The sequence below is a fragment of the Mixophyes fleayi genome, chromosome 3, assembly GCF_038048845.1.
Source record: "Mixophyes fleayi isolate aMixFle1 chromosome 3, aMixFle1.hap1, whole genome shotgun sequence".
NCBI lineage: Eukaryota > Metazoa > Chordata > Amphibia > Anura > Limnodynastidae > Mixophyes > Mixophyes fleayi.
In genome coordinates this window covers 303,971,323-303,985,263 of record NC_134404.1, presented here as the reverse complement: position 1 = coordinate 303,985,263, position 13,941 = coordinate 303,971,323, and the positions used below count along the sequence as shown (strand labels likewise).

The 13,941-nt window shown below is 39.8% G+C and overlaps 1 protein-coding gene across 1 annotated transcript; it reads left to right on the top strand.

Moving 5' to 3' along the window:
• Positions 1-6,445: 6,445 nt before the first annotated feature.
• LOC142143255 (cold-inducible RNA-binding protein B-like) lies at positions 6,446-6,969 on the top strand (the record flags this gene model as incomplete). Its single annotated transcript, XM_075200968.1, has 1 exon — positions 6,446-6,969. A coding segment is annotated over one exon (522 nt), but the record flags the coding sequence as incomplete, so codon positions are not given.
• Positions 6,970-13,941: the final 6,972 nt, after the last annotated feature.

Here is a 13,941-nt window from a genome sequence, read left to right as displayed (position 1 = left end):
CTAATAACCTTTGGCACCCATTCATCCCCAATATGTGGTTCTCATGCACCTGTCTCTCTCAGGTATAAATGGTATTGGACTCTTTATAAACTTTCCAGGGCAGCATAATTTAACGAATCATATGTCTTTTTCTAGAAGGACAGAAAGTAATTGACTAGTTGGGCCTTCATTTGAAGTGAAGAGAGAATGGGGCATCTCTAATTCAACAATTTCATGTTATGAGTATAGAACATCAATACACCAATATCATCATCATCATCAACATTTATTTATATAATGCCAGCAAATTCCGTAGCGCTTTACAATTGGGAACAAACACTACATTCATATTTGGTGGGAACAATGTCATCCAGTATGCCAAATAAGAATAGTGACTGATATCTGATGATAATATTGTGTATAAATTGTATTATATCCTTTCAGTATCATTAATTAACTTGTTATTCCCAGAATAAATAAAAGGAGGTTCCTGGTCCTAATAGTACGAGTCACGGTAATGATTGTAATGTGCCCTTATTTTAAGTCTTGCTGGGTCATAGTAGTTTCTGAGAATCCATTTAACTTAGGTAAATTTGGCTCACATGCTGATTGCAGAGTTAAGCATTCAGAAGTACACTTTCTTCCACTTTTATCATCTAGGTCTGTAATATCATTGCATCATTTACACAGTACATCTATAGTATAGTATATCTAGTGGAGCATTATTATTAGCTCGGACTTGGGTTAGGAAGGCGGGAGAGAGGTAGGGGAAGAAAAGATAGATTTGCGTGTCATCAGCAAAGAGGTGGTATTGGAGGCCAAATGATTGAATAAGTTCACCGAGAGAAGGAGTGTAGAGAGAGAAGAGCAAAGGGCCAAGGACAGAGCCTTGCGGAACTCCAATAGAGAGAGGAAGATGGGGAGGAAGAGCCGAAAGCCAAGATGCTAAAAGAGCTGCTAGAGAGATAGGAGGCAATCCAGGAGAGAGCTGTTTTGCAAAGACCTAGGGAGTGAAGGGTGATGAGAAGAAGGGAATAATCTATGGTGTCAAAAGCAGCAAAGAGGTCGAGGAGTACCAAAAGTAAGAAGTGATCTTTGGACTTAGCTGAGAGTAAGTCATTTGTTACTTTAGTAAGTGCAGTTTTAGTTGAGTTAAGGGGATGGAGAGGGTCAAGAAGAGAGTGGGAGGAGAGAAAGTGAGTCAGATGATTGAAGACAAGTCATTTGAGAATTTTAGAAGCAAGGGGAAGCAGAGATATGTGGCGATAGTTGAAGAGAGAGGATGGGTCAAAGGAGGCCTCCTTGACAATAGCGGAGATTAGAGCATGCTTGAAAGCCGAGGGGAAGATACCAGTGGAGAGAGAGAGGTTAAAGAAGTGAGCAAGGTGATGATTGGCATTGGGAGAGAGGGAGCAAAGGAACTTGAAGGGGACAGGGTTAATAGGACAAGTTGTGGAAAAAAAGGAGGAGGGAAGAGTGAGGATCTCAGACACAATTACAGGAGTACAGAAGCCAAGGGTGGCAGAATGAGTGATAGAGAGGACAGGTGGGGGGAGGTGAGTCTGGCGAGAGCAGATATCATTGTGGATAGAGTCAATCATGTCTTTGATGTAGGTGGTAAAGTCAAGAGCATTGATGGGCGAGGGAGGAGGAGGTGGGGAAGGACACAATAGAGTATTAATAGTAGCAAAGAAACGTTGGGGTTTATTGCACACGGAGGAGATGAGGGATGTGAAATAGGTTTGTTTAACAAGTGAGAGTGCAGAATAGTAGGAGAAAAGGAAGAAATTAAAGTGGATGAAGTAAGCAATGGAGCGTGATTTCCTCCATTGGTGTTCAGAGGAGTGAGAGCACTTTTGGAGGAGATGAGTAAGAGGGGAGTGCCAGGGTTGGGGTTTAGATTGGCAGAGACGGAGGGAGGGCTGGGTCTGCAGTGTCAAGGGAAATAGAGAGTGAAGAGTTGAAGTTGAAAAGAGTGACATCGGCATTGGGGCAAGATAGGGAAGAAATGGGAGCGAAGAGCAGATGCAAAGATGATGGGGTCAATGCTGTTGATGGGACGCTGTGTGTGAGTGACTTTAGGTGTGAGATGAGTGGCAGGAGGAAAAAAGAGAGAAGGTAATGGAAAGGTGATTGTGGTCAGAAAGTGGTAAGACAGAATTGGAGAAGTTGGAGATGGGAGAACACTAGGTCCAAGGAGTGACCATCACGGTGGGTGGTGGAAGTAGTCCATTACGAGAGGCTTTAGGAAGAAATGCGAGTTAGGAGTTTAGAGGCAGCTGTAGTAATAGGAGAGTTGGCAGGGATGATAAAATTACTGATAATAATCATGGGAAGATCAGAAGAGAGAAATTGGAAAAGCAAGGCAGTGAAATTATCCAGATATTGGGAGAAAGGCCCATGGTGACGATAGGTGACAGCAACACAAAGGTGGAGGGGGAGAAAAGATGGATAGAGTGAACTTCACACTAGCTAAGCAGCCATCCCTGGCTTGCAACATCACCGTACTTTTTTAAGTGTGCTTAATTACCTCTTCAACTAGGGGTGCTGGATACTAAATCCAGATAACTTAACCTGTGCTTCCAGGGTATGCCTTAATTGTATCTGTCCAAACAACATATTATTGGTTGCGGAGAATGTATCTTCCAACATTTGGAATCAATGTCCCCTATCTGTAAATATGCCCCCAAATGTTTAACCCTGAAAAGTGTCCATTTTTTGGTCCAGGCAAATTGTAGCGATTACAGGATTGTTTTAGCCCAGATGGACTCATCATCTAACATATGCCAACTGAGCCACCAAATAATAATGAACTAAGTCCAGTAAGGCTATCTCTGATGCCAGGTGCCATAAGAACATCTCCATACAGTGTCCTGTTAAGCTAGCTGGGTAATCCTGTCCTGTTAAGGAAATCTAATAGACCTGTTTCCATAGACTTCATGCATTCTGTTTTTATTCATAATTTTAATAGTCTGTATATGTTAAGGAATTTAGATTGTAAGCTCCAATGAGGCAGGGACTGATGTGAATAACAGATATTATCTATACAGCGCTGCGGAATTAGTGGCGCTATAGAAATAAATGATGATGATTATTGTGTTGGAACAGGAATAACTCAGTGACTCAGACATACCACGTACATGCCAATCAGAGCCCAGAAATGTCTATGTTTGGCTTATTCAGTCATAGCATGATTATATGCAGCATGCACCTCTGCACTCAGCACAAGCTGTGTACGTACCATTAAAACCACTGACTTTACAAACTTGGTTAAATAAATTATCTACTATGTTCACTTATGTTATTTGTAACTATATAGTCTTAGTTCCGATTGCATAGATTAATCTATGATGGTCTGCCTTTTAAATTTGCATGAATATCATTTATTACATTTCAGAATATGAATCTGAGGGCATAAATAAATTATAAAGATGGTGGAACAGTGCTGGGACACTATTTGTGTGAAGGTTGTGTATTCTCCCTATATTTGCATGTTTACTCCCACAAAAGGAGAAACATACTGGAAGGTTGTCTGTATGTGGATGATTAAACTTCACTGTAAAGCACTGAGTAGTCGTTTTGTGCTATATAAATAAAGATTAGTAAATATATAACTACTTGACGTGCTCAGCTAATTTGAGAGACACAAAGTGATTTCCCTGTCTTTCTGCTACCTCATTATAATAGATTTTTATTATATGTAGACTAATTGTCCATTATATTTAGGATACTTGGCCATGAAATGAGATGTGAAATATAAAACTAGCCTCTAAGCCTAGGGTAACGACCACAATAATGAACCTACAAATGCATTCTGTGCAGCACCAAGATGATGTGGAGGTAGGGGATGCCTCATAAGAGACAGGACCATCTAATGTGCCTAAAGCATATAGATGTTGTTATTAGTGTTGAAAACTTGATACCAGTGCTCCAAATGATTAAGAAATCAATTTGCAATGCCAGCATCAGATAGCAAACAGCAAAATCAGTAGATGTTGTTGCAGATAAACCCACTTTCTGTTATTTCCCTGATCATGCCTGATACAGACTGAGAACCAGTTATTAAATGCAAAAATGGTACCCAATTGGTTGATTTACTAATTGATACTGGAGCCATAAAATTGGTCTTTAGGAACCATTATTTTCTCCAAATTCCCTTGTCGGGAAAATAATTCCCCAGATAAACACAAACCTTGCAGTATATGCAGCCTGTTCCAGTCCCATTAGGACCACTCACAATGAAACACGGATTCCTACTCTCATCACACATGAATCTGATGAGAAGGGACATAATATGTAGATTGGTTGCATCATTTATTATACCCATGATAGGGTGTTTTTCAAAATATCTGCTGATTTAGCTAATGATATTCTCTCTTCATAGTCTGCAGCTGTTTCCCCCCATTCCCATTGCAGCTAACCTTTCGAAGATGCCCAGTTCCTTCCTTCCTGTAGAATCATGTAAGCGCTCATCTCAGTTACCTCAATATCCACTGAAGCCAGCCGCTCAGCAAAGTATTGCTCCAGTTGTCCAGGATCTCCTTCAACAAGGAGGGATCATACCCACATGCAGCCCAATCAACACACTGACGCTCCGTGAAGAAGTCAGCTGAAAACACAGATTTGTGCAGATAGACACAATTACCTTGCTGAAACATTTAGCCTACAAAGGACATAATAGTCTCAAGATAAGCTTCAATTGTGTAGAGCATGGGAACAATACTAAGGTCCAAAATTATCACAGAATAAAAGATCAAACACTGATATTGGGACCAGGGCAGTCACTCTACTTTTGCCATTATGTTATTTATCTATATATAACTTGATGAGTTCCGCTTTGAACTGAAGGAATTGCAGACCAATGATACCAGCTGGCACATTGACACTCCTGCTAAATTCATCGGTGCTGATGCTGCCACATGCGGGATGGCTGGCTCTGATGACAACTTTGGAATATCTTTTGTCAGCCTTATCATATGTTATGCCAAAAAGCTTTCCTTGAAACAGCAGCAGTTCTCAAATGTTATATTGGGATTTGCCCTGTCTGGTTCTTGGATTTGTTTTGTTTGATGATTGCGTTTCTGATCTATGCAATGATGCAGAAACACATCTCAGATGGGAATTTGCAATGTTTGGGTATCTTAGCCATGGCATGCAGCACTCATGGACATGTGACAAGCTGAGCATGTACCATTAAATGTACTACTTTTACACAATGGGTAAAATAAGTTAATAACTTCTATAATAGCTCATGTTATATTTAACTAAATAGCCTTTGTTCTCACTCTGCATAGTCAGAATGATCACTGTTTTTGGGGACTATTCTCTTATTGCAATCAAACCTTTTTGTATGACACCTGACCATAGTGAATATGACAATTAAAAACACATGATTTTACTGATGTCAATTTCATTTACAATCCTTACGTATCTAATCTAGCTACTCCCTACTAATTAATACAATTTGTTATGAAGTATGTCCTGAACCAATCTACTTCTTGTGCTGACGTAGTTGTATGTGGCCTCCATGTACTGATTTATGTAAAGGCTACCCAGTGTCTTGGGATAAATAAATAAATACATAAGTAAATAAATAAAAGGAAACATTATTTATTTATTTCCCATTCATATATAATGTGACTCTTGGAAGATAAATGCATAATAATATACTTGTATGATTTTCTGCAGCTTTTATAACCTGTTAATAGATCTACCTGCAAAGTTCATCATTAAGTAGATTGCAATCTTTGGGATCTATTTAACAAGCGGTGAAGAGCCAAATACAGCTGTAAATGCTGGCAAAAGGTTCTTTCACCACTTTTTCTTATTTATTAAAGGGTTAGCGCAAGAGAAATCATAGATGTAGTATTAACCTAATTACCGCCACTTACCGGTGTCCTCATAAGACCTCTACGGGGACAGTAGCATTAGGTAATTGATTAAGCTACATTACCTGTCATCTGTCTTTTAAAATGAGATCTAGCTGAAGCCTCTCTGACTTCTCTGGATCACTCCTGGGAGAAAGCTCTATGCGCAAAGCACGCTCTCCATTTGCCGGCAACGGTAGGCTGCCTGTGAACAGAAGAAAACCTTTGCAATGTCGGCACAACGAATTACAGCAGTGTTCATTATGCATTGCTGCACTTTGCAACCACGTTTATTGATTGTCACTGCATGTTATTAATAAATAGACCTTTTGTGTCTGTCCCATAGGGGATCATTTACAAAGTACCGTATATACTCGTGTATAAGCCGAGTTTTTCAGCACATTTTTGTATGCTGAAAAAGGCCACTCGGCTTATACACGGGTGAACTTACCTGGTGTCCGGTCCCTTGGCTGTTAACTTCTGCATATGCGTTCCAAGAACAGGAAGTTCGGCATTTGGAATGCATACTTGCGTTCCAAATGCCGAACTTCCTGTTGTTGGAACGCATGCGGGGTAAGTAAAAAATCTCTCTCTTTCTGCATCCTCGCCTTTCGTTTGTTCTGTCCAGACAATCCAAACTTTTTATCGGCGGTCTGAGCTTTGACACCGAGGGGAATCTGGAAGAGGTGTTCTGCAAATATGGTCTGATCACAGAGGTGGTTGTGGTAAAGGATCGGGAAACTAAGAGATCCAGGGGATTTGGCTTTGTTACGTATGAGAACCCAGAGGATGCCAAAGATGCCTTGCAGGCAATGAATGGAAAGTCTGTGGATGGACGTCAGATTCGTGTGGATCAGGCTGGCAAGTCCTCCGGTGACAGGAGAGGAGGTTACAGAGGAGGCTCATATGGAGGAAGAGGATTCTTCCGTGGTGGCAGAGGACGTGGTGGCGGTGACAGGGGCTATGGAAGCAGCAGATTTGAGAGCAGGAGTGGAGGATATGGTGGCAGTGGTGGCTCAAGGGATTATTATGGAAGTGACAGGAGTCAAGGAGGTTATAGTGATCGCTCAGGAGGGTCCTACAGAGACAGCTATGATAGCTATGCTACACACAATGAGTAAAATACTTTTTTATATCTTTTTGATTTTGCCGTGGCGCAGCCTGTGGAGAGAGAAGAGGAAAGGGGAGAGAAAAGAAGAGAGAAGGGGGGGGGGGGAGAGAGAGAGGGAGGAGGGTGTGGGTGGGGGCAGATATTTTGCGTGTGGAGAACACAGAATGGGCTGGTACCTTCAATATACTTTTGGGGCTTTGAGTTGTTTATAGCTCTTTTGCCGGTGTAAGTCTATAGCTCTTTGCCCTGTTTACAGCCCTATTTGCACTGTATATTGTGGGGGTTAGGTACCTCCTATGAGGGGTGTGGCTAAGGACGAAACGCGTTGGACCCCTACACACCCCACAAAGCGACTACCTGAATACTCACCTCTACCCTGGAACCACACTTCACACAACTCTCCAGGACCGAAGGGGTAAGCAGGGAAACTAGGAAGAAACCTGAGCCCGCAGTGGAACGCAGATTGCGCTCCACCAAAACCGGAAGTCCGGTACAAGCGTCTGCCAGGCGAAAAAGCATCCCCGCTTAATCTACAGCCACAACACCGCTCGGGACACGCTACAGAAACCCTTTGACTGCAGCGCCCACACTCCAGGACAGAAAGACCGCCTGACAAATGCTCTTATAAGAGCTTTCTAAGCAAAAGTTCAACACCCGCACAATACACATTACCACCCCCTACCCCCATTGACCACCACACTTAGTCCATTTTAGCGCCCTATTCAAACACTAAAAACGCATCACAGTACATAAATTAGAGGCCATCACAATACATACTGCCTCTATATTCAGCTCTAGCCATATAAGAGCTCTTTAAACCCCCCATTCATACTATAGCCACACCCCTCATAGGAGGTACCTAACCCCCACAATATACAGTGCAAATAGGGCTGTAAACAGGGCAAAGAGCTATAGACTTACACCGGCAAAAGAGTTATAAACCACTCAAAGCCCCAAAAGTATATTGAAGGTACCAGCCCATTCTGTGTTCTCCACACGCAAAATATCTGCACAAAATATCTGCACAGATAACATGTTGTTCCATTTAGTGGGATTGAGATCCATTGTAGGAGTGGTAAATATGCTGACTCACAGTATTGCTTAATATCACTTCTGTACAACAAACATTTGTTTCCTCTTTTAACATGTTACTCATTTGAGCCTCATGTATGTCTTAATTAGGTCACAAGAATAAAGGTACAACAGCGCTGCACATATCAATCATCATATGTTTTTTTATTATTATTATTATTGACATTTACATTATGTGCACATATAACTCTACTTCCCTGTATAAATTGCACATAGATGGTGCAGAAGGAATCCCGCTTATAGGTATGGCCAAGACCTGAATTTGACTATCTCAGAGGTAGACACTGTCCACCCTTTTCAAGATCTTTACAATATCTTGTAACACAAGACGAAGTCTTATTTTTCCACTCTGTGCAAAAACAAAAGCATTACTAAGGCTAGCACACGTTTTATGGAAGCCCCATTCTGCCCATGATACAGCACACTTTTGCTCTTTTAAGACACTAGGGTCACTAGATAAGTTGACGATGAAGTAACACTGGCCCTATGTTATATGGGGTTATTTCATTGTATTGGTTTATGCTAGAGATGTTCCCTGACCCCGTGTTTTGGTTTTGGTTTTGGATCTGGATTAACTTCGTGTTTTGGTTTTGGCAAAACCGCGTTCGTGTGTTTTGGTTTTGGATCCCTATTTTTTTTCTAAAATCTCTTTTTTTTCTTAAATCACATAATTTGGCTCTTTTCTTTCTTCCTACATTATTATTAACCTCAATAACATTATTTTCCAGTCATTTTCAGTCAATTTTTGTCAAGTGACAAGAACACTGCTACCCCTCCTGTTTCTGTATGAGCAATGGCACTGAGCAATGACACTGGAGACTGGAGAGTGACAAGAACACTGCTACCCCTGTTTCTGTGTGAGCAATGGCGCTGGAACTCCTGGGAAGGGAGGTACTTACGGAATCCAAAACCCGCGAGATCCAACAACGCAGCAATGATGTTTTGCCTCCATTCAGATCCGAGAACACGCAAAAGTACCAAGCCAGCTTGCGAGCCTACTCGGATACTCTAAGTTTGGGTGGGCTTGGTTTTTAGAAAACTGAACCTGAGCATCTCTAGTTTATGCACATTACAGTCACACAATATAGCTATTACACACAAGATGACGTTTGTCCATAGTACAAAAACGACCAAATGTGAATATAGAACGGGGCCACCTTAGAGGTGCAGGATCGGCCTCCATCCATCTGGGTAATACTGAATCATCAATATATTCTTAACCTTAGGTCACAAGATCAGAGTTCATGATGTGAGACAGATGTCAGGTGTGACACCTCTCAACTTCATTTATTTTTCTTCAAGGAAAATCAACCTACCTGTTTTCCTTGTTCACCATCCTTTGTGACTTTCTAATCCCTCACTCTGGTTAATCTCTTTCCAGAACTATTAATCCATATCTGTGTCTATCTTACATTTCTCACTCCTCAGTTGTATCTCTCTGTACACATGCCACCAAACACAATACAAGCTAAAGTACAATATCAGTTCCATGGGCAATCATACTCGTTGCCATATTATGCCTGTTTAGTGCAGTGGAGTGTATGACATGATAACACCGATTACATCACATTGACTAAGAGTTGATATAAACAATTTTCACTCCTTGACAGCCAAATGTGCACAGCTCCCTTTGAATGTGCTTTATCGAAAGGGAAAAAATAAATATAACGAAGGAAACGCAACATTTACCAATTAGGATAATATAAATAGGAGTACGATTTAAGCTTCATTGGCTTTGAAATATTTTTTAACTATTTACAATTTTTTTTATAATTACTTATAAATCTAATTTGACCTCCATGATGAAGTCTGCTGAAGAGCAAGTAAAGTCTCTATTCAACAGTAATATTATTAAAGGCTGTGTATTATTTAGCTGAACATTATTCACAAAATAACTGTAGTTTATACTTGGCTAAATATGTTTATAATGCTCTCTGATTGGTTGCTATAGGCAACATCTCCACTTTTTCAAACCCCCAGTTTAGTAAATATACCCCTGGATGTTGTCTTGTAATTTTACTGGAATAACATGTTGTAGAGCGCGTTTCCATGTGTACTCCAAGAAATATAATAAAAAGTTTCACACACACAAGTGTCGTGTAACAAAAACAGTCTTATTAACCATACATAGGCAGTAACCCAGCAGTAAAAACCAACCAGTAACTAAGGAGAAAAACTTTGGAGAGACATTTACACTTTTGCTCACTCTCCATTCATTTTTCAGAGATGTGCATAATCCTTAATATACCATAGGCGTATCGTTGAGGCGAAACAATCAATATCATCATCAACATCAAATTCCGTAGCACTTACCATGCAAGACCAAGGCATTTTCCAGGGTGCATTGGATTTGCTTCATACAAAAACTCCAGTGACTGACAGCTGGGCAGACTTTCTTTGCCAGAAATGCCCAATGTGGACATATCAAGGGGCAGGGGCAGTGATGTTACCACAACTCTCGCTCAGGTTTATTACCTTTATCAGATCGCATTTGTATATTGTCCTTGATATGTGCTAAGAGCTGCTGCTGTCTGTAGTGCAGTCGGGATAAAGTAATACTTTACTTGTTAATAGCTGCGGTGGAATAATACAGGTAATTGGGCGCATGCACATAGTCAATGTACAGTCAGGACATGCCAAGCTTGAGCACATGTAGCAGCGCCCCAGATTCAAGCATCTCAAAGGTACATGTTTTTCTGTTGTATCACTTGCACCAGCTACAGGTGTGGTGTGAGTGTGATTACTAGTGATGACGGCTGTGTATGAATGGTAGAACATGTGTTTGGAATCAGGAGCAACTGCAAAATGCATTTTATGTACAGTAGACATTAATAACATCCTAATAACTGTATTTTATGAAGAGAGAAAATTTTAAAAAAAATGTTTTTTAAATGTTTTGTCATTAATGACTATTATTATTAACAAGTGATAATCACGGAATACTTTTTTTCTGTGCGTTCTTTTGGGACTTTATATTCCCCATATGTATTGGACGTATCCTGCATTGTATTGTCTATCAGAGCAGAGCCGACCTAGACCTGTATTCATCAACAGAAGTATCTTTACATCCGCTCCTTGTTGAATACGGAGATGGTTATCCCCGATATATGAGCTTTTTTTCAAAAAACAAACAAACCACACAATACTTTCATTTTGCTTCCCTGATGAATCAGGCCCATTGTCTTTTCCAAGTTGGGACTGGTTTCATGCATAATTGTTTTATCTTCGCAGGCTTGCAGGGCCACTGTTGCTCATCACTCACCGTATACTTATGCAGATATATTTGACATGTTTATACAAAATGCAAATGACAATCCTTGGCTGTATGTATCTTTAACCTTTCTTATATTACAGTTCATTGAAATTTTATATTTGATAATAGTCAACTGTGTTATAATACATTGATATACGTTTGTTTGCAAAAACAGGGGAAAATATAAGAATATATTCTTAAAAACATTTTAGGCACTTGTCACAACAATGTGCATTTACATGTCATTGACACAGGTGATGTTATTAGTTACAGCGTTCAGAAAACAATTGAATTGCTCCCATACTCATAAAGGGTTCTGTGTACACAGTTTATATCTTTAATGGACTGATATTGTTCCTTATCCTATGGGGCTTATTCAATTGTTCCTCCGGCCGCCAGAAAAACGAGCGCTCTAAAACTATTACCGTTTATACGGTAATTACTCGCTGAATTTCATCAAATTCAGCGAGTAAACTACATTATTAACGGTTTTTGCGCGCAATATTACTGTAAAAACGGTAATAGTTTTAACGCGCTCGTTTTTCCGGCGGCCAGACGAACAATTGAATACCCCCCTATGAGTCCTATTTATCCTGCTTTCATCTACGGAGAAATTGTTTGAGGAACTTTCCCTTTACATCTAATAACAAGTCACATTGGATGGACTTTATATCACCATATATATTAGCCTGTGATGTTTTTATACCAGTATTATGACCTCTTTCTAATATTCACTTTTTAATTTTTATTTTGTATTTCTAAATTGATATTTTTATTAAAGCAGCTTGTATTTATTTATATCTGGTTGTAGTGCTCCACCATTTTTTGTGTACTTGTCAGCTTCTGTGGGTCCAGATCCCCTATTGGTTAGAGCTACAGTCCAGATTATTGCAGTGTCTTTTGGTCACTAGCGCCCTTTAGTTTGTTCTTCTCCTGTTATTGCATCATTACACTTTTCTTCACAGTTAATTTTCCTGGGTTCACTTATCATGTGATCATTGGTGGGAGTTTTCCCTGTACGTAGGTGGTCCCCATGACATCACAGGGCTGCTTAAGACATTTTATAAATGTTTCCCCCTTTTTTTTCAAAACTAGGAAGGAGGGTGGGGTGGCCTATAGGTGCCCAACATTGGTGTTGTTCCTGTTTACTGTATATGTATCACAGACCAACTCTGATCCATTCCTCCTTCTCATTCCATCCTTTTCCTCCTCTCTATGTGGATGTCAACCTCTGTCAAAGTCAAATAATTGGACTAAGTCGTTCTAAACTAATAAATATCGATTATAATTGCTTTCTGTGCGATTGCGATTAGTACGCTATGTCAGAACAGGGCCAATAACGCAATCGCACAGGTAAACAAAACAAATACACTTACATTCAAACTTACACTTACATTGTAATTAGTTCACTTTTAATAAAGTTCCAAATCACATTATTTTACTTAGACTTAGAGCTTATATATGCAAAGATAAATAATACAGTAAAGATATTTATGGTTCAGGTCCTAAGAAATGTATGATGTTTGGTCTTATAATGTTAATCCACATTTCACCAGCAAGAATCCAGTATCATCGGAGAAGCAATAGCACATAGCGGTCGCTAGTTATGATTAGTATAATATTAATTCTCAAAGATACTTTGTTAATGGGTTAGTTTAAACTGGATTTTTGGAGTTTCCTGAGGCAAGACACTTACACAGCTGTTGGAGTGAGTTGCCCCCACATTTGGAAAAGCATTGTTTGAATTAACCTATGAATTATATTGTACTTGCCCATCATAAACCCTGAACCAATGAAGGACTCTCTTAGTGTTATCTTTGTGGACATCATCACTGTTTCTTTCAACACAAACGGCATATAAACAGGCACTGGCCCAGTAACTCTCTCTCTCTCTCTCTCTCTCACTAAGCAGATTTCAGGATATATGAGCTGTTACTGGATCCAGTGCGCAGCATAATGTATTGGTTATACTTTCTTGTATTTTGTTATACTTTGATATATTTTGCTATTAAATCTCTTTGTGCGTTGGAACCACATTAATCGCTTTGGACAATCTTTATTGGTGAAGATAGAAACAGTTATTACACCTCCTACTACTGCTTATGAGTGTACCAGTAGATATCAGCCATCTGCAGCAGGGACTATGGAGCAGAAACAAGTTCAGTAGAATGTAAAATAAAAAGATCACCAAATCAGGCAATACTGCTATATACAGAGCATGCAAGACCTTTATTTGTAATCATCGGCAATTAAAACTCTTAAAAATATGTGTGACCAGCTATCTTTTCTCTGAAACAGGAAGTGAGTAGTCAAGGTATCTCCTGACTGCAGCTAAAAAACAGTAGTTCTGCACTGAATATCTTATTAATAATTGGCAGCCTTACCTGTATCCTCTTGCAGGTATGTCCCACAGAGTTCATTAGAGTAGGAAAGTGTGTTGGGTATACATTTATTGGATTGCATGATATATGGGTAGTTTATTATGTGTGTGGTATAATTGAGAGGGGGCAGCATACATTTTACACCAGGGCCCGGAGACCTTTATATACACTACTGTTTTTTAGCATGTACTTCAGTAGCCTGAGTAGTGCCATTTGTTGATGATTTTGATGAATAAATGACTCTCTGGGATATTTATA